The following is an 18730-nucleotide window of genomic DNA, read 5'->3' on the forward strand; positions in this document are numbered from 1 at the left end:
GTGTCTGGTTGCTTGGCGGTGCACTGGTCCCCAGATGGTCCCATGGGTAGTGACAAGCTTTATTTACACTGTGGACAGGTGCCGGAACGGCAGGGTGGGCCTGCGTCAGCTGAAGAAGTAGGTGGAGTGCTTCACCTGCTCCAGGTCGAAGGCCCCTGCAGAGGGAGGGGAATGAGGCCCTGGCAGGGCAGAGTCACAGGCCCTGGGCCCGCCCCCGTGGCGCCCCACGTACCTGTCTTAGGCACGGACAGCAGCGTCTCCAGCAGCTTGGTGGTCAGGACGCGCTGGGAGAGACTCTGAGGCCTGGTGCTGAGGACAGGGTGGGGTGAGGTTGGACAGCCCTGGGAGTGAGGGGGCTCAAGGGGCGGGGGCTCACCTGGGGCTGGGGCAGAAGCGCTTCACCAGGAACTGGGACAGGTCCTGAAGGATGGGCTGGCTGTGCAGGCTGACGAACTGCTCCCTGCACACCTGTGGGGCCAGGAGTCAGCGGCTCCCATGGCCGCCCCCAGTCAACATGGAGGGTGAGGTTCAAGGGCCTGGGCCCCATCCTCTCTGGGGGTGGGGACATACATGGGGACTAGATCGGGGCACACCTGATTCATGACGGGGACATCAGCTGCATGGGTCCAGAAGCAGTCGTGGACGGAGACGAAGGTCAGTCCCTTCCTGCACAGTGTAGAGGGCTCCTGGGGAGGGTGCCCAGCAGGGCCAGGCCAGAGCCCAGAGCCCAGGCCTGCCACACACCATAGCCACTGCTCTCCTCCTGACCCCACCATGGCCCTCCTCAGCAAGCCAGCCCAGCTACCCCTGCCGTCCTCCAGGTGTGGAGATGCTTCTCAGAAAGATGCATTTCCCCACACGGCCCATCCTCAGTCCCTCTGGGGGTGGCTGACACCACCTGATTGGGCTCCACCAGAGGCCTGTCCCCCTGGACTGGGCATGCCCCACGGTACACATAGTAACCTGAGTAGAGACACAGTCTCTTATGTCAGGGGCCCTGTAGCACGACTGTCCACACCTGCTCCTGGGCCTCTGCCTGCCTCCCGCGAGGCCCACGGTCCCCCAGAAGCAGCTTCTCCTGTCCCCACAAGGCCTGAGGGACGCCTCGCCACATCCCAGACGTGCACCCCACTGTCCCACAGGCTGTGCCAGTATGGCCCCTGTGCCCACCTGTAGCAGTGCAGCGCGGTCAGCATCATGTGTGTGGAGTCCAGAGAGTGGATGAAGTTGGGTGGGAAGCCATTCTTCTGCTTCAGTGTGTTGGGCTTCCTGGAGGACAGGGGAGCGGATGGGGTCAGGGGCCAGACCCTGGCCAGAGCCCACCCGGGCACCGCCATCCCCACCCGCACCCTCCTGCTCCCTTCTCACTGGCTGGTGTCCCGACTGCTGCTGCAGGTGATGCTCTGGAGCCCACCTTTGACCTGCAGGGGAGGGGCTGTGAGTACCGTCCAAGTCCAGGCTGGGTTGGAGTGGGCAGGGAGGCGGCAGTCCACCTACCAGGAACTTGGAGTCATGGTGATAGGGCTGGATGACAGGGATGCCCAAGGGTGTGACCCACTCCACTGCCCAGCCCGCCTGGGAGATGAGGCGGGCACTCTCGGTCAGCCAGCGCTGCGGGACACAGGCACTCAGATAGGGCCAGTGCACCTCCTCAGGGATGTGCGCTGGCCAGGGGGGCGTGGGGACACACCTGGATGGCCCGAGTGCTTGAGAACATCTCCTGCAGGCTACTGAACACTTGCCGCACCAGGTAGTGGGAGGCGTCCCACACGAACTCCTGGGGGCAAAGCGGGCTGTGGTCACCTTGCCTCACCCCTCAGATGGGGAGACCCGGGGGGAAGAGGAAAGCAAGGCCTCTGGCTCCTGGGTCCAGGTGGGGAGGGCCCGTCCACAGGCAGCCTGCACACCTGGGGGAAGTTGTCCAGCTCCCGGAGGCGCTTCTCAATCTGCAGGCGCCCACCATAGCGGGTGACCCCGTATACCACCGTCATCACCGTCTGCTTCACTACTTTGCGGCTAATGAAGCCCTCGAGAACCTGGGCCACCCGCACACCCCGGGCAGCATCCTGCCTGCGGAACACCTCCACCTGGGCCAGCAGGGACAGACAAGCACCACTCAGGCAGCCCACGAACTGTGGGGCCCCAACACCCCCGAGAGCCCCAGAGTCCAGCCTCCACCCCCCCAGTGGCCTGCCAGGCTCAGGTGCTCACAGGTCAGTGACCTGCCGCACCCAAGATCCTGGGTGGGGCAGTGCCAGGGACCTAGGCACCTACCTGTGCAGCCACCCCACTGTACACATCCTGTGGCAGGTCTGAGGGCAGCAGGTTGACAGAGGCGGCACCCACGCTGTCGCGGCCCAAGGCGGCGTAATGCTGCAGACCATTACAGGAGCCATCCTGCAGGGGGCGTCCGTGAGCTGAGACCCCAGCAACACATGCAGGTCCCCCAGAGAGCACAGCTCCTGGTGTGACCTCAGTGTCCCAGCACTGAGACAGTCGTCACCCCCTTCACACTAGGGAGGAGACTGAAGCTACACACCAAGGCCAGCTGGCCCCGGGGCACCTTGCTCAAAAACCTCACTCTGCAAGGCCAGGGAGGAGCACCCCGAACTAGGCCCTGGCCCCGTGCACCCCAGTGGGGCACACCATCACTCACCTGGTGCACGGGCAGGTGGGAGATGTAGGCAGCAGGGTCTGGGGCCCGCACAGCCTGCGCCACTTCCATGCAGCAGGCCAGGGTCTGCCAGGGCTCCTCAGACCCCATCCACCACTTCCTACCCTGCAGGGGACAGAGGAGGAGGAGGTCAGGCCAGACTCAGGTCAGACCCAGGTTGGGCAGGTTTGGGCTAGGGAAGGAGGACAGCGAGGAGGCTGTGGTGGTGCTGGGCAACCCCTCACCGTCATGGGCTGGTCGGCAGAGTCCAGTATGTGATCCATCATCTTGTCAGCGAAGGCCAAGCGGGCCTGTAGTGAGTCCCGCTTCCGGAGCCCCGTGAGGTTGACCAGGTGGATCTTCAGCCAGGTGAGGCCATGAGGGCCCAGCGGGCGGCCCTCAGCAAACTCCAGCAGGGCCCGCGCCAGGTCACTGCCCAGGTGGTTGAAATGGGGCGGGCAGGGGTAGGTGCGGCCCCGGAAGTCCATGTTGTGGGGCAGCCAAAAGATGCGGTGCCGCAGGTGCTGAGCCAGCGAGAGGCGGTAGAGCGCGTCCACACGCAGGCTATGCATCTCGCGGGCCACCTTCAGGCAGCCGGCCAGCTCCCGTCGCAGCTCTGCCTTGTGGGCAGGGGATGCACCAGGGGGTAGGTGGCCTTCCCGAGGCCGGGGTGCTTCTGAGGGTGGTGGCGGCACACCCAGGCGGGAGCAGCCCTTGTCCCTAAAGAGCTCCAGCACCAGGTCCAGTACACGCCCGTTGACGCGCCAGGCACAATTGCCCAGCTGGGTGAGGGTGTCCAGTGCACCGTGCAGATCGGTGGGTGGGCAGCGCTCAAGCAGGCGCTGGTGCTGTGTAGTGCCCTCCACTGCTCGCATCAGCTTGGTAGGACTCAAGAGGAAGGCGCCAGTGTGCGGCGAGGTCCAGGGCAGTGGGGGGCACAGCATGGGCACGTCCACTGTCTCGAAGGTCAGCGTGGGCTCCGCTGCGGCCACCAGAAGCTGTGTGAAGGCGGGGTGTGGCTTCAGGATGCCAATCTGGGCAAAGAAGCAGTAGTCAGGGCTGATCCTCAGTGTCACAAATGTCACTTTCCTGCTGCTGACCCAGACCCAACTGAGGGGCCTCTCCTGGTCAGCTGGTGCTGGCTCAGCCTGATCCCAAGGCTGATCTGGTGTCTGTGAGCAGGTCCTGCAAGCCAGATGCCCCGCAAGCCAGATGCCCCGCTGCCCTGGAGGCTTCTGCACGGCACACAGTGCTACTGACCCTAGCCAGGTCCCAACCCTGCAGCGGTCCCCAGACCCAGGCCCTGCACCGCCCAGGCTGCTCCCTCTGGCTCCACCTCCTCAGGCAGAGGCAGGTGCAGGTCTGCGGGGCCCAGGGGCACCACCCACCTGGCGGTAGCTGCGAAAGGAGTAGACGTGGTACAGCACAGGGATGGGCCTACAGGAGCCCTGGGGCACGGCAAGGCTGAGGGGCATGTGGACGGCCTGCACCAGCACCTCGGCCAGCTGCTTGCCCAGCTGCATAAGCACAGGCAAGGGCCACGGTTGCTGTGGTGGGGCCTCGGGCGGCCCCAGCGACTCCCAGTACTGCCGAGGTAGGCAGGGCGAGGCCACCTGTGGGGTTGGGGAGAGCTGGGCTATAGGGTCGGGCCTCACTGGGCCCTGGCCGGTCCAGCTGGTGGGAGGGGCTCATCCTCATTTCATGGATGGAAAAATGGATTTGGGGCAGCAGGCTCAGGGCTGGCCCACGGGGCCTCACCTGGGTGTCGCAGGCCAGCAGGTGCAGGTACTGTGCGTACCGCTGCTCCAGTGCCTGCACCTGGTTGTTGAGGCGCTTCTGCTGCACCATGTGCCTGTTGAAGGTCCGCAGGCCCAGGTCCTTGGCCACCAACACCAGCGACTCGCCCTGGGCAGGCAGTGCGTAGAGGGCCTGGGGGAGGCAGCTGTGAGCCCACGCCCTCCCCAGCGACCCCTGCCCCAGAGCAGTGCCCACCTGTAGGGGAGGTGGCTGTGAGCCCATGCTGCCCCCCAGCGACCCCATCTGGAGCAACCCCCACCTGCAGCAGCATCCGCACCAGCTCCCGCTCGCTGAGCAGACACAGGAAAGGGAAGAGCGAGGGGCGGCCCTCATGCGCCTGGTGGGCCAGACTGGCCTTGGTCTCCTGCAGCACCCTGCGCAGAGCAGCCTCCCACTGTGCACGCAGGGCCTTCAAGGTCTTCCGCTGCAGGGGGACGGCACAATCATCACCACCGCAGGGGCCAGCAGGACCCTGAGCTTGGCTGGGTCGGGACAGCCTCTCAGCCAGGAGACCTTCAATGGCTCCTCACCCTGGCTGTGCAGGCAGGGGGGTTTCAATAGAGGAGGCCGAGAGGGGAGCCTCCCTGGACTCTGCCCAGCAGCCAAGGCCCAGGCCCAACCCACACCCCTCACCACAGGGTAGGCAGGGGACAGAGCACACAGGCCCAAGCACCCTTACTTACTGCCTGCAGCATCTCCTTGGTCAGTGATGGGGCCTTCTCCACAGACTGGACGTAGACACTAGTGGTCAGCTCCACATGGAGCTGCTGCTGGAAGAGGTCCTTCAGGGTCTGCAGGGGTAGGTGAAGCTTCGGGTAGGACACAGGGCCATCCTGCAGAGCACAGACAGCATGAGGGCCAGGCCCCTGCCGGGCCAGCAACCAACACCCTACCTTGCCTTTCCAGGAGTCCCTCGCCTGGCACAACCCCAGCTAGAAGGTCCTGCAAACAGCCTGTCACCAAGAGCAGGGCGGAAGCCAGGGAAGCAGCTCCCTGCAGCCCCAGCTGAACCGAGTCTACAAGCCTGGAGCTGTGTGGACGTGTGACCACCCCAAAATAGCTGCATTTAGAGCAGTGACTAAGACCCAGAGCCCCAGGAAGCCAAAGCACATCCACAGACGAGTGCAGTCACGAGGGAGGGTCCACAGCAGCCAAGAAGTGGATGAACTGACACGGTCCCTCCCCGAGTGTCTTTGGCCAAGGGCAGGAGAGAGGTGACACAGCTGCAGTGGATGGACCTAGGAGCTGGTGCTCGGTGAGAACCAAACAAGGCCACAGTGTGTGACCTAGTGACATGAGAGTCCAGGACAGCAGAGTCCAGAGACCGGATGGACTTGTGGGGACAGGTTTGCTTTAGGGGTGACAAATGTTCCGAACACTCTGTCTCTTCTAGACAGAGGTGGTGGCTGCATGAGCGAACGCAGAACACCAGCTGAATCCCCCTAAGGGTGCACACGTGGCTGACGCCTCAGACCTCAACGAAGGCACACCCGGCACACTTACACGGAGACTCCACACAGCCCAAACAGGGCTGATATCAAGGGGACTGAGGCTACCCCAGTACCCTGGGTCCACGTCCCCTCACATGTGGCCTGCTGCTAGCTGTCAGGCCCCAGCCCTGGGCTCACCTTGGTGTAAACACCCTTGAGCAGCGTAGAGGTGTTGACCTGGGGTGGGGGCTGTGGCGGGGGGCTAACTGTGGGCTCAGCCTTGGCCACAGCCTTCAGGACCACGTCTCGCTCCTCCTTGGACAGAGACACCTCTGTAAAGAGCTGCTGCAGCTGCAGCCCATCCCGGGCCATCTGTTCCAGACACCTGGGGGTGAGACACAGCGGGCAGCTGACCCACACGGGGCAGCCAAGTCCCACATCCCCGGAGCCCTCTGCATCCCACCAACACCTACCTACCTTTTGATTGTGTGGGTATCTTGGTCCAGCCGCCCCATGCACTGGAGGGCAGCCGCATAGGACAGGAGGTCTGGGGTGAGGCCAGCATCTTTCACCATGAAGAACACATAAACCAGCTCCTTGAATGAGCCCTGGGCACACCAAGTGGGGGTGAGGGCCCGGGATGCCTACCCCCCGACCCTTGGCTTCCTGAAGACCCCTCCTCTGTGGCCAATGACTAAAGAGAGGGCTGCACCACCAGACCCAGTGACCAGCTGGATGGACAGATGGGTCCAGCCCACGCTGCTGTGCCTGGGCTCGAGGTGCAGGATGGCCAGAAGTCGCAGCCAGCTGGGAGGACCACAGGGGGTTTGTGTCCCCGGAGAAGCCTTGAAGTTGAAGGGTATAAATGTACTGATTTCAGGGCTGCTGAACACTGACCCCTTCTCTGGCCAGCCTTGGTCTTTCCAAAGGACTGATGTCTGGCTCTGCTGATGCTCTCTCTCCTCCACGCCACCTACTTCTGTCCCCACCTTTGTCACTGCCTTGGTCCTCCTGCTTTGGGTCTGGCGGCAGCTGCTGCTTCTCACTTGCTAAGGTGGAAGGCCGTGCTATCCACTGACCTGTGGCCCTGCGGCTTCCCCGGGGCACTGCCTCAGCAGCCCACAGACGCACAGGCACTTCTGTCCGTCCCGGGAGTGTTCCAGTTTCTCTTAACGCTCCCTGATGCTCTGCCTACCTAGGAATGCCACTCAGACCCTTCCAGAGGGGAACAAGTCCCCAGCGGCTTCCCATTTTACCAGGTGCTGCTGCTCTGACCTGCAGGTGGTCATCAGAAGGACCAAGCGGGCTGGGGTTGTAGCTCAGTGGTATAGCGCTTGCCTAGTACATGTGAGGCCCTAGGTTCGATCCTCAGCACCACATAAAAATAAATCAATAAAATAAAGGTATTGTGTCCATCTACAATGAAAAAAAAGGGCTGGGGATGTGGCTCAAGCGGTAGCGCGCTCGCCTGGCATGCATGTGGCCCGGGTTCGATCCTCAGCACCACATACCAACAAAGATGTTGTGTCCGCCGAGAACTAAAAAATAAATATTAAAATTAAAAAAAGAAGTGTGTACAATGAAAAAAAATATAGTCACATTAAAAAAAAAAAAAAAAAGAAGGACCAAGCTGGGCTGCCCAATGTGGCAGTCCCCAGCCACACACAGTCATCTGGTCATCTGATTTAAATGTAAACGCCCAGCTCTTCAGTAATACAGGCCATGTTCTGAGGACTCAGCGACCTAGTGCATCCTGGTGACAGACGAGGGACCCCCCCAACACGGCGGAAGTCCTCAGTGGTGCTGGTCCAGACGGGTCTATTCTGCCCCTTTTTTCTTTGTTTCTTTTGAGAGGGTCTCACTGTGCTGCCCCAGCCTGTCTTAACTCCTGGCCCAGGCCACCCCGCCTTGCCCTCCCAGGCAGCAGGACCACAGCCCAGGTCCCGGCACCTGGCTTGTACCACTTTCAATGTGAAATCACACCTCATGAAATTTCAAGTGTCTTCTCACCCCCGCCCTCAACACACACTCGGGAGTGTGCAGCCCAGAGCAGACCCCACCTCCCAAGAGTCTGGGGAGGCTCCTTCCCCACTCTACCGATGAGGCCCTGGGAGGGGAGGTGGCAGGCTGTGAGCCACCCAGGGAGCAGGCAGGGCAGCGGGACTCAATCAGATCCTGGTAACTGCGGTACCGTCCCTGGTGGCCACCCAGCAACAGCAATATTACTAGGGAGCAAGGGAAACACAAAGTACACGGCACACATCACTGCTGCCCCGGACACCCACGTTCACCCAGAACCTGGGAAGGAGGGCTAACTGGAAATAAGACTCTTGGCAAGTAAACCACTTAAGACGAGGAGGCTGTCCTGCACAAAGGGACCTAACTTAGGAAAGGGCACACAGGATGTGATGCCACGGACTGCCAGCCACTGACAGAGAGGCAGACCCCTGGAGGCAGCACAGCCTGGTGCACCCCTGATCTCACTTCTGGGCTCCAGGACTGGGAGAGATGGATTCCTTTTGTTCTAAGCCACCAAGTTTATGAGACTTCGTTACAGGAGTCCCATGGCGCTCGCCCAAGGGCTGATGATGAGAACGCCTGCTTAATGGGGCTCCTCGAGGTACCAAAGAACTCGTGACTCCGAAGGGGAACAGCAGCCACAGGCTCAGCATACTGCGCAGCCAAGCGCCCACCTCTAGGCACGCAGGCCTGGGGACCACAGCGCTCACCAGGGCTTCCAGATGCTACTCTCGACGTGTCATGATAAGGCACACACCAGATTCCCTGGCAGGCCTGCCCTGACATGCGCACAGCTCTTCCGGAAGACAACCGATTTCCTTCCTCCCCTCAGAGTCAAGACCGGCTCTACCACCATCCCCCTTGGATGACAGCTTCCGCAGCGGGACCAGGCTGGGACCTACCCCTGAAAAGGTCTGTGGCAACACTCCCCAGCCACAGCCAAAGCCACCACGGGGCTGAGAACTACCGTGAGAAGGACAAGATGGGGAGCAGCAGAGCCTCTCCCAGAAGGCCACCAGCCATAGCACCTACGCTGAGGAGGCCTCACCGTGCCACCCAGCCTCACACCCACAAGAGCGGGCACCAGGCGCCACCCAGAGACTGGCTCTGTGGGCACAGAAGCCTCCCTCTCAGTGATCAGTCACTTTCAGGGCCTCGGCGGAGACCCTGTGCTCTGTGTTTAAAAGGCCCAAGTCAGTGTACAAGGCAAGCACTTGAACTTGAGCTAAAAGCCAAAGACTGGAATCCAAAGGAGGTCATGTCCCCACTTGGGACCTAAGTTTCCATCCTGACTAGTGAGGTCCCCTGGGAAGCCCTTGTCCCCCTGCGCAGGGACCCCCTCACCTTGCGTGCCCAGCCAAGCATGACGGTGTTGTACATGGGGAGTGTGAGCAGCTTCTGCATCCGGGGCCTGCTGTGGTGACTGACCAACACGTGGTGGGCGAGGGGCAGGTGGCCACTGACCAGACAGCACTCCAAGAACGCCAGGAGCTTCTGTTGCTGGCCGGAGAGCTGTGCCTCTCCCTCCTTGTCCCACGGGGCCTGCTTCTTGTGGAGGAGTTTCTGAGGGGCTTCCTGCAGCACCTGGGCCAGCTGTTCCTCCCAGGGGCTCTCCTGTGCCTTGTGCTGCAGGAAGCTGGAGAGCTGCCCACTCATGAGCCGGGGCTCCACACGCAGTGGACGGGGTTGCAGCTTGTTGACCAGCTGCTGGGCATGCGCCTGCAGTTTCACCTGCAGCCGCTGCTTGCGCTTCTGCATGGTCCTCTGCTCCTTATTCAGCTTTTCGGCCCAGCGGCCGCAGGGCTGCACCTGCACCTTCCTGGGTGGCTGGCATTCACCTTTTGAGAGTTGAGCCACCTCCACTCTCTTCACTGATACCTCCGACACACTCTCAGCCTGCAGCTGCCTCACCCGAGCCTCCAACACTGTGGGGCAGAGAGGACCCCCATTTAGTGCCCAGCTCACCATATCCTTACAGGACTGCAACGGGCAGGGCACCCGAGGCCTCCATTCTGGGGGTATGCGCGACTGTCCAGCTTCCCTGGCTGCCACCCACATCACCTCTCCCCAGAACCTCCCAAACTCTGCCCGGAACACAGTGGCCTTGACCCCGAACTGCCCATCCCATCATGCCCACTGCCTGGCGACCACAGCCTTTTGTGCTTCCTGCCTCGTGCACTCAATTCCCCACGTCTGTGCTGGCCCTAACCATGCAGTTGCTCTGAACATGGATAGCAAACACTGAGCCACTGCTCCCAGGGAGGACACAGGCCAAGTTCCTCTGGCCACATCTCTATTACCTGACCACCCATAACTCTGCTCTACAGATGTGTTTGGAGACCTCACTTCTCTAACTCACAGACTGCCCATCGCAGCTCTGTGCCCAGGACCACTCCAAACAGCAAGACCAGCACCAAAGAGAGCACACACAACAGGGCACCAAACAAACCACAAAAAGGCCTCGTTTTCAGTGTGGGCTGAAATACGGCAGGCCATTATGTCCTCCACCGCAGCCAGGGGTGGGCACACTACATAACCTGCCTCTTGTGACCCTGGACTGGTTTGGGGTTACCAATGAGCTTATAAGTGGGTGGATCCCTTTGTAAATATCAAGGACCAACCAGGTCTGTCCCCTGCCTCAGGTGCCTCAGCAGAGAATCAGATCAGAGTCCCTGCACGTAGATACACAGCTGTGGCAGCACATGGCAAGGGCCTGGTGCAGATGTGTTGAAGTAAAATGAAAAACAAGCATGATTTCGGCGTTTGGAGTCTCTCAAACTCAGGAGACACTGTGGAATGTGCATGGCTGGGACACCCTGAGGGAGGGAGATGGCGGGATGTGGGTGCACAGGCTCCTAAAGCAGCAGCTGGGCTGAGAATGGGAGGTAAGAGGCACTGGAATAGGAAAACAGCAGATGAAAAAGCCCTGAGGCAGCAGTATGGCCTCAGCAGGAGGTGGGTCCATCGCCCATAGTGTGGGGTTGACCCCCAGTGAAGGGTATATGATGTGCTTTAAATGTCTAGAACCTTCTTCTGGTTAGATGATGGGTCTGACCTTAGTTTAAAATAACTAGGCAGGTAGCTGGACATGGTAATGCACACCTGCAATCCGAGTGGCTTGGGAGGCTGAGACAGAAGGATCACAAGTTCAAAGCCAGCCTCAGCAACTGAGATCATGTCTCAAAATGAAAAATAAAATGGGCTAGGGATGTGGCTCAGTGGTTAAGCACCCCTGGGTTCAACCCTCAGATCCAAAAAATGAAAATGAAATAAAGTAACTAGACAACTAAGAGAGGAAGGATTGCTGTTCTACATGGAGGGTCACAGTACCTGTCCTTACGTTTGCAAGCTAGACTATTCTGCCATGACAAAGTTCTTTTCACACGCTCCCTTCCCCTCCTGCTGCCTGCAGGACATGGATGGAAGGTGGACCAGAAGAGAACAGAAGGGCAGTGGCCTGGGCACCCTGCCAGGTGCATCCCATCACCCAACCCCAAAAAGCCAACATGGCAGCCCAGGGTTCCTGTCCCAGCTTGCACTAAGCCATGTGTGGTGCTAGGCACTGCCCCAGGGTGATTTGTGGCTTGAACTGTCCCCCTGGAAGTGGGAGCCCCTGGTGAGATTCTGGGGTGCTCCCAGAGCTGGCTCAGCACAGACTGAGGCCTGGCAGGCCATGTGGGGGGCTCTGCTAAACCAGCACCACCCATAATGTGGGCACTGACTCCGCTGCCCCTGGGGACCAGTTACCCCAGCATACAGCATGAGCCTTGGGGGCTGCTCTGCATACTGTGGAGCCTGTTTCCTCTTTGGGGGGGGGTCACTGGGAGCCAGGGGAGACCCCAGGAGAGTGGCCTACAGGGGGTTCTGTGAGGAAGGGATTTCAGCCCCCATGCCAGGGTCCCAGCTCACCCTCCAACAGTTCTACATGGCCCCAGTCTTTCCTGCGATCCTGCTCACAGGGGCTGGCTGATGAGCTCCTTCTGGGGCCCCAGAAGCCATCGAGGGTCCCTGGGGAGAGAGGAGGGAGGTTGAAGGGTCCCAGGAATCTCAATGGACAGAAACCACAGAATCAAAGGGTAAAAGGGTGCCAAGCGCAGTTGTAAACCAAGCAGCTTGGAAGGTTGAGGCAGGAGGATCGTGAGCTCAAAGCCAGCCTCAGCAATTTAGCAAGGCCCTGTCTTTAAATATTTAAAAAAGGACTGGGGAAACTGGGCGCGGTGCACGCCTGTGACCCCAGCAGCTGGGGAGGCTGAGGCAGGAGGATCGCGGAGTTCAAAGCCAGCCTCAGCAATGGCGAGGTGCTAAGCAACTCAGTGACCCTGTCTCTAAATAAAATACAAAACAGGGCTGGGGTGTGGTCCGGCGGTGGAGTGCCCGAGTAGTTCGGCGCTGCTGGGTTCAATCCTCGGCACCGACCGACCGACTGTTTGTAAACTCGGTGCAGACAGTCCCCACAAGCCTCGGCCTGGAAGGACGCCAGGCCAAAGGTGGGAGGGAACCACACGCGAAGTTGGGGCGCGGATCCAGAACTCGGAGTTCCAGGAGTTCCAGGATCAAAAGCCCCGAGCCCTAACCGGGGTCAAAGGTCGAAGTGCCGGTGGCCTCCGCTCGGTAGGCGAGGCCGAGGGAAATGGTCGAGTCCGGGGCTTCCACGGGCCTCCGCGGGGGAAAGGTGAAGGTGGTGGGTCAGCGGCCCGCGGCAAGTCAAAGGTCACCGCCGCGCAGCAGAAGCGGGCCATCGCAGCGGGCGTCCAGGCCTCCCCTGCGTTACCTTCCTCCGCCGATGCTCGGGGGCGGCTCGACGACCGCCGCAGCGCCCTGCCAACCCCCACCGCGCCGCGGCCCCAACTCAACGCCGACATGCCGCCCTCCGCCACCACGCGCCGCCCGCCGCCCGCCGGAAGTTGTAGTCCCGTGACGACGGCGGCTGAGAAGGGTCTCCAGTCGGAAATGCGCAGCCGGAACCACAAGTCCCAGGGTGCAGCGGAGTCGGAGAGAAGAGGGCATGCGCCAGAGTAGCCTCCTGATTGGATATCCTTGCTCCAGAGAAGCCCTCTGATTGGATCTCCTGCTGCGCTCCGGGAGGGGCCAGCAGTCCTGGCAGTGGCCCCGCGTGTCTTAGGCGGTCTTTGAGGGAAAGGAGCCCGGAGTTTTTTTATATTAGTTTTTTTTTTTTGGGGGGGTGGGGCGGGGGCGGGTACCGGGGGTTGAACTCAGGGGCATTCCACCACTAAGTCACGTCCCCAGCCCTGTTTTTTATTTTATTTAGAGATAGGGTCTCACTGAGTTGCTTAGCACCTTGCCAATTGCTGAGGCTGGCTTTGAACTGGTGATCTTCCTGCCTCAGCCTCCCAGCCGCTGGGATTAAGGGCGTGCACCACCGCCCGGATATTTATTTTTTTTTTCAGTACTGCCTATGGAACCCAGTAGTTCTCCATCATTGAGCTACATCCCCATCCCCACCCCTTTCCATTTCTTATTTTAAGACAGGCCCCTGTCTCTCTCTCTCTCTCTCTCTCTCTCTCTCTCTCTCTCTCTCTCTCTCGTTTATTTAGTTGTAGATGAGCACACCGTATCTTTTTATTTATTTTTATGTGGTGCTGGGGATTGAACCTAGTGCCTCACACATAGGAGGCAAGCACGTTACCACTGAGCTACAGCCTCAGCCCCAAAACAGGTATCTAAAATTGCCCAGACTGCCCACAGATTTGTGATCCTCCAGAGTCCGTGGAACCACAAGCTTGCGTACCGCACCCTGGCTTTTTTTTTTTCTTTTTTTGCATGTTTAATAAATAATGAGGGCAGTATTCTACAATTTATAGATGCCTGTCCATCTGCATTTATCCAGTGAGGACTTTGGGGCGCCATTATTAGTATCCCCAGTTTATTTTTTGTGGAAGCTGAGGTTCTCAGAGGCTGATCAGGTGGCTCTAGGACGCATAGCATGAACATTAGGGAGATTGAAAGGAAAGTCCAGATCTATCAGACTCCCAGTTGAAAAGCTGAGGGGCAGCTTGGGCATCGTGTTTCCTGGATATTTCCTTTATTTAATTTTTAGTTGTAGTTGAACACAGCACTTTTATTTTATTTATTTATTTTCATGTGCTGAGGATTGAACCCAGGGCCTCGTGCATGCTAGACAGGCGCTCTACCCCTGAGCCACAACCCCAGCCCTCCTGGATATTTTCAAACTCATCCATTCCCTCCAGCCTCAGTTGACCCACTAGTCCCCAAGCCCCCAAAGACGGGAGCAGACTGGGTGTGGTGGCACATAGTTAGGAGGCTGAGGCAGGAGGATTGCGCTGGAAATACCAAGCCCAGAAGTAGGTGGCCAAGGCAAACTTCACTTTTGCCAGAAGGGGGTGCTACCCAGTGCACCTGGGTGGGTAGGCTGCCTGCTGTGTCCCTAACTGAGCAGTCCCCCTGGTCCTGATAGGAGGAACTGGGGTTTACAATCTACACAATGGCCTAATTTGAAAATTGGAGAGTACAAACGGAAGGGCTGTAGTTAAAATAAGTACAAGTGGATCTTACATCCCAATTAAGGCTAAATACCATATTATGAAAATGGACCACAAAACTTCCTCACTATTTCTCACAATTGCAAGTTCAAGGCCAGTCTGAGCAACTTAGGGAGGCTCTAAACAGCTTAGACCCTTTCTCAAAATAAAAATAACACAGACTGGGGCTAGGGATGTGGCTCAAGCGGTAGCATGCTCGCCTGGCATGTGTGTGGCCCGGGTTCGATCCTCAGCACCACATACAAACAAAGATGTTGTGTCCGCCGAGAACTAAAAATAAATATTAAAAATTCTCTCTCTCTCTCTCTCTCTCTCTCTCTCTCTCTCTCTCTCTCTCTCTCCCCCCCCACCCTCTCTCACTCTCTCTTAAAAAAAAAAAATAACACAGACTGGGAATGTACTCAGTGGTGAGGCACCCCTGGGCTGCATGCCAGGTCCAGGAAAGAGTGGAGCAGGAAGGATGGATTAAAAGAGATGCTTTGTGGAGCCTGGGTTCAGCCCCAGCCTCTCCAGGTGATCCTCTCAGGCTAGGAAGGGCCAAAGCTTTTGTCCAGTTGGGGAAACTGAGGCCCAGAGAGCGGAGCCAGCAACAGGGTCCCGCTAGCTGTGAAGACTAGGGAAACCAGGTTCCAGGCTGCTGTCCACAGGGCCCTGAGACAGGAGCCTGCTGAGGTGGGAGGAGCAGAGCAGAGTGACATTAAAGGCAGCCCTGGAGGAGGCTCAATCTGTGTGGCCAGTAAGACACCAAAAAGAACAAAGAAAAAGGTGAGACTCCAGGGCTGAAGGAGGTGACACTAGCAAGGCCAGCCTCCAGAGGCCCCTCCTGCTGCCTGGAGCTTCGCTTCCCCACAGCTGGGACAAGGCTGTCCCTGGCTGGAAGGGCCGGCCCCGTGAGGCTGGCAGCCTCTGGAGGCCACATTCCAGCCACCCTGCCCACGCAGGCCTGGCCACAATGACACCACGGGTGGGGAATGTTTTCTGCAGACAGCAGCATCCTCCCTGACCCATCCCGGCTCACCAGGGTGCTCAGGGCTGTGACCTCAGACCCTGCCTACTCCTGGGGTCACCTTCCTGACGCCCCAGGGTGGCTGAGTCAGCAGGACCTGCTCCCCTAGACCAGGGACACCTTGCATCCTACAGTCTGGCAGAGCCAGGGACCTGGGTGGAAGACAAGATTTCCAAGTTCTTTTTTTATTTTATTTTATTTTTATTTTTTCAATATAGTCAGACACAACACCTTTATTTTATTTACTTTATCTTTATATGGCGCTGAGGATCGAACCCAGGGCCTGGCACGTGCTAGGTGAGTGCTCTACCGCGGAGCCCCCACCCAGCCCCAAGGTTTCCAAGTTCTTTCTCCCTTCCTGATGCCTCAGATTCCTCTTTGATTGGATGGGACACCAGACTCTCAAGGCAGCATGACCCTGGGAGCAGGCTCCTGGGTCCCAGCAGTCCCTGCACAGAGCTCCTGGTAACATGCTCAGGAAACTCCCTCAGGGCCCACCTGTGTGTGACACGGCTCCCACTGGGCTCCTCTCATGGTGTTTCTTTATGATTGATTGTGAGGGTGTCTGTAGAGGGCAATGGATTTCCACTTCTTGATGGTATCAAGCTTCCTTGTAAAAATTTAAGCAAGAAAAATGCTAATGACACAAAGACTAGTGGAGACAGATGCAGTGACACAGGGAACACAGCATGGGGCCAAGTGTGGGGTGTTCTGTGACACATCAGAGGTGTCCACGTGGGGAAGACAAAGACCCGGCATCGCCCGCCAAGTCACGTGTGTTTGTGAGGCATGCACACCTGAGGATCAGTGTACACATCCAGCCCACAGGTCCATCTGTTTTCTCAAACGGAAAACCAGGTGTTCCGGAGGACAGTAACAGGACAGGATACTGTTAGGGTCAGCCCCAAAGCCCTCTTGTGCAGTATCCTGTCATTCCTAATCTAAGGGGCAGTATCCTGTACTCATTCCTCAAACCACCTGCTGTTCTGCCTGTCCTGGAAGGCCACATTGGTGGGCTCCTGCACATCTGGCTGCTTTAACTCAGCATTGTTTGAGATTGACACCTGCTGTGTACTTTTTTTATGTGTGTGTGGCTGTGTAGTGTTCCACAGTGTGAATTTATGAGGATGTCTTTCACCTTCTCCTGCTGATAGAGAGCAAAAGGAATATATAGAACAGAGGAATTCAGAAGTACAGTTTGCACATATTAATTGTACTAATCTCACAACTTTTCTGTAAGCTTAAAGTCTTTCAAAAATTCACAATGAGGGCTGGGGATGTGGCTCAAGCGGTAGCGCGCTCGCCTGACATGCGTGCGGCCAGGGTTCGATCCTCAGCACCACATACAGACAAAGATACAAAGATGTTGTGTCCGCCGAGAACTAAAAAATAAATATTAAAAATTCTCTCTCTCTGTCTCACTCTCTTTAAAAAAAAAAATACTTTCAAAAATTCACAATGGAGCTGGGCACACTTACAATCCCAGCAGCCCAGGAGGCTGAGGCAGGAGTATCTTGGGTTCAAAGCCAGCCTCAGCAATGGCAAGGCACTGAGCAATTCAGTGAGATCCTGTCTCTAAATAAAATACAAAACAGGGCTGTGGATGTGGCTCAGTGGTTGAGTGTCCCTGAGTTCAATACCCAGTATTCCTCTTGGAAAGAAAGAAAGAGAGAGAGAGAGAAAGGAAGGAAGAAAGGAAGGAAGGAAGGAAGGAAGGAAGGAAGGAACGAACGAACGAACTAACTAACTAACATACAATGGAACTGGGAGCAGTGGCATGCAGTGGCTTAGGAGGCTGAGGCAAGACCCTGTCTCTGATTAAAGTTTAAAAAAGAACTGGCAATGTGGGTCAGTGGTTAAGTGCTTCTGGGTTCAATCCCTGGTACCAAAACAAAACAAAGCCACACAGTATGTAACTCCACTAACAGAAAATGTCCAGGACAGGAGAGTCCAGAGACAGGAGGGGGACTCCAGGTGGATGGGCACTGGATTCCTCTGTGGGGTGGTGGAATGTTCTTGAATTAGTGGGTATGGTTGCACAACTGCGAGTGCGCTACTACTAATGCTGAATTGTGCACTTCACGTGGGCGATTTGTATGGCATGCAGAATACATTCAGTCAAGCTGCTATTAAACCACATAAGTCAGACTCCTGGGTGAAGTGGCCTCCCAGGTGAGCGCTGGTCCTCTGGAGGGGCCGGAGGACATCCTGGTGGGGGCAGGGCCCTGGGGAGGAAAGGGAAGCTTCTTTATTCAGCATGGAGTGCTGCATCCTCTGCCACCATTGGAATCACCTGCTGGTTCTTTCAGATGTCCCTTGCTGGCCATTTTTCAGGGGAGCCAGGTGGGGTGAGGTGACAACCCCAGGTCATGCAGGTCTGGTGTCAGGATTTGAATGTGGGGAGCAGGGCCAGGCTGCATCTAGCGTGGAGGCACCTGGCCCTACCCACCCTGGGGCTGGAGACCCGGCTGGCCCCACCCACTGCGGACCCGCCCAGGGCAGGAAGAGTCGGGGGAACCCCTGAGCCACCAGACCGGTCTCCTGTCCAGAGGGCTCCCCAGAGGGCGGCGGCTCACAGGTCTCCACCTGAGAGCTATTTTAAGGTGCCGCCTGGGGTCAGGAGGAAAGCCAGGGGTGTTGGGAGCAGTGGGCAGAACTGGGATCTGGGCATGTGCTCCTGAGGGCTTCGGGGAGGTCGCTGAGCTGAGGGCCTGTCCCGGGCACCTCTTGGCTCTGAGCCTGTGGAGCCACTGTGCGCACCTCGGAGCCCCGGGTGCGGGCGGGCTGATGAGGGTGGGTGCTGGCTGGCGAGCTGGGGTGGCCTGCGTGGGGCTCGGGTGTGGCCACAAGCGGGAGCCCGCGTGGGTGAGCAGCCGCCCATTCCTGCCACCTCAGACGGGCCGCCACAATATCTGGGGCGTCATCCGGCCCTCTCGGCTGACCACGGACTGGCCCGCTTGTCCCAACTCCTGGGGCTGCTGCCCACCTGCAGCCCTCCCTCCCTATCCCACAGAGAAGCCCCTGCTGCCCCTTTCCGGAAGCTGGAGAGAAGAGTCCACCTGGGGGTGCCCCTCTGACTCGGTCTCTGCCCGCGCACCTCCCTGTCTCTGCCTCTCCCTGTCGCTGTTTCTTAGTCTCTCCTTGTCTGTCTCTCCCTGAGCTCTGTCTCTGGTCGCTCCGGTCTCTGTACCTGCCTCGCACCCTGGAGATAAACGCAGGCACCCGAGGCCGCGAGTCGTGGGCGGGGCCTGCCCTCCCCCAGGCGCCCATTGGCTGACTGCCGGGCTGTGCCCGCCCAGAGGCA

The 18730-nt window shown here is 58.5% G+C and overlaps 1 protein-coding gene across 7 annotated transcripts; it reads right to left on the reverse strand.

The window, feature by feature from the left end:
- Positions 1-49: 49 nt before the first annotated feature.
- Positions 50-12808, reverse strand: POLRMT (RNA polymerase mitochondrial). 7 transcript variants are annotated; one of them, XM_081285463.1, is made up of 21 exons: positions 12671-12808; positions 11809-11907; positions 9244-9824; positions 6358-6488; positions 6079-6265; positions 5134-5283; positions 4710-4874; positions 4412-4582; positions 4042-4266; positions 2899-3651; positions 2657-2779; positions 2275-2397; positions 1908-2087; positions 1691-1777; positions 1498-1611; positions 1369-1421; positions 1171-1269; positions 594-666; positions 377-468; positions 233-309; positions 54-155 (listed from the first exon to the last, which is right to left on the reverse strand). In XM_081285463.1, exons 1-21 carry the CDS (start codon positions 12759-12761, stop codon positions 106-108), a joined length of 3624 nt encoding a protein of 1207 aa, XP_081141589.1. In that variant the 5' UTR covers positions 12762-12808; the 3' UTR covers positions 54-105. The 7 variants fall into 7 exon arrangements, 6 of the variants coding, with proteins under 6 accessions (XP_081141592.1, XP_081141589.1, XP_081141590.1 ...); XM_081285462.1 differs by having other exon boundaries at positions 57-155; positions 2899-3687; XM_081285466.1 differs by lacking the exon at positions 4042-4266 and having other exon boundaries at positions 50-155; positions 2899-3687.
- Positions 12809-18730: the final 5922 nt, after the last annotated feature.

Source organism: Spermophilus citellus (genome assembly GCF_964194105.1).
Source record: "Spermophilus citellus genome assembly, chromosome: 3".
Lineage (NCBI taxonomy): Eukaryota > Metazoa > Chordata > Mammalia > Rodentia > Sciuridae > Spermophilus > Spermophilus citellus.

Bases quoted from the DNA above. Each gene is read 5' to 3' on its own strand.
- POLRMT (XM_081285462.1), bottom strand. From the start codon at position 12,761: ATGTCGGCGTTGAGTTGGGGCCGCGGCGCGGTGGGGGTTGGCAGGGCG. The intron at 9,825-11,808 runs GTGAGCTGGGAC...TCTGCCCCACAG, and splicing joins CCATGTAGAACTGTTGGAGG to TGTTGGAGGCTCGGGTGAGG. The intron at 4,583-4,709 runs GTGGGGGTTGCT...TGCCTCCCCCAG, and splicing joins TGGTGCGGATGCTGCTGCAG to GCCCTCTACGCACTGCCTGC.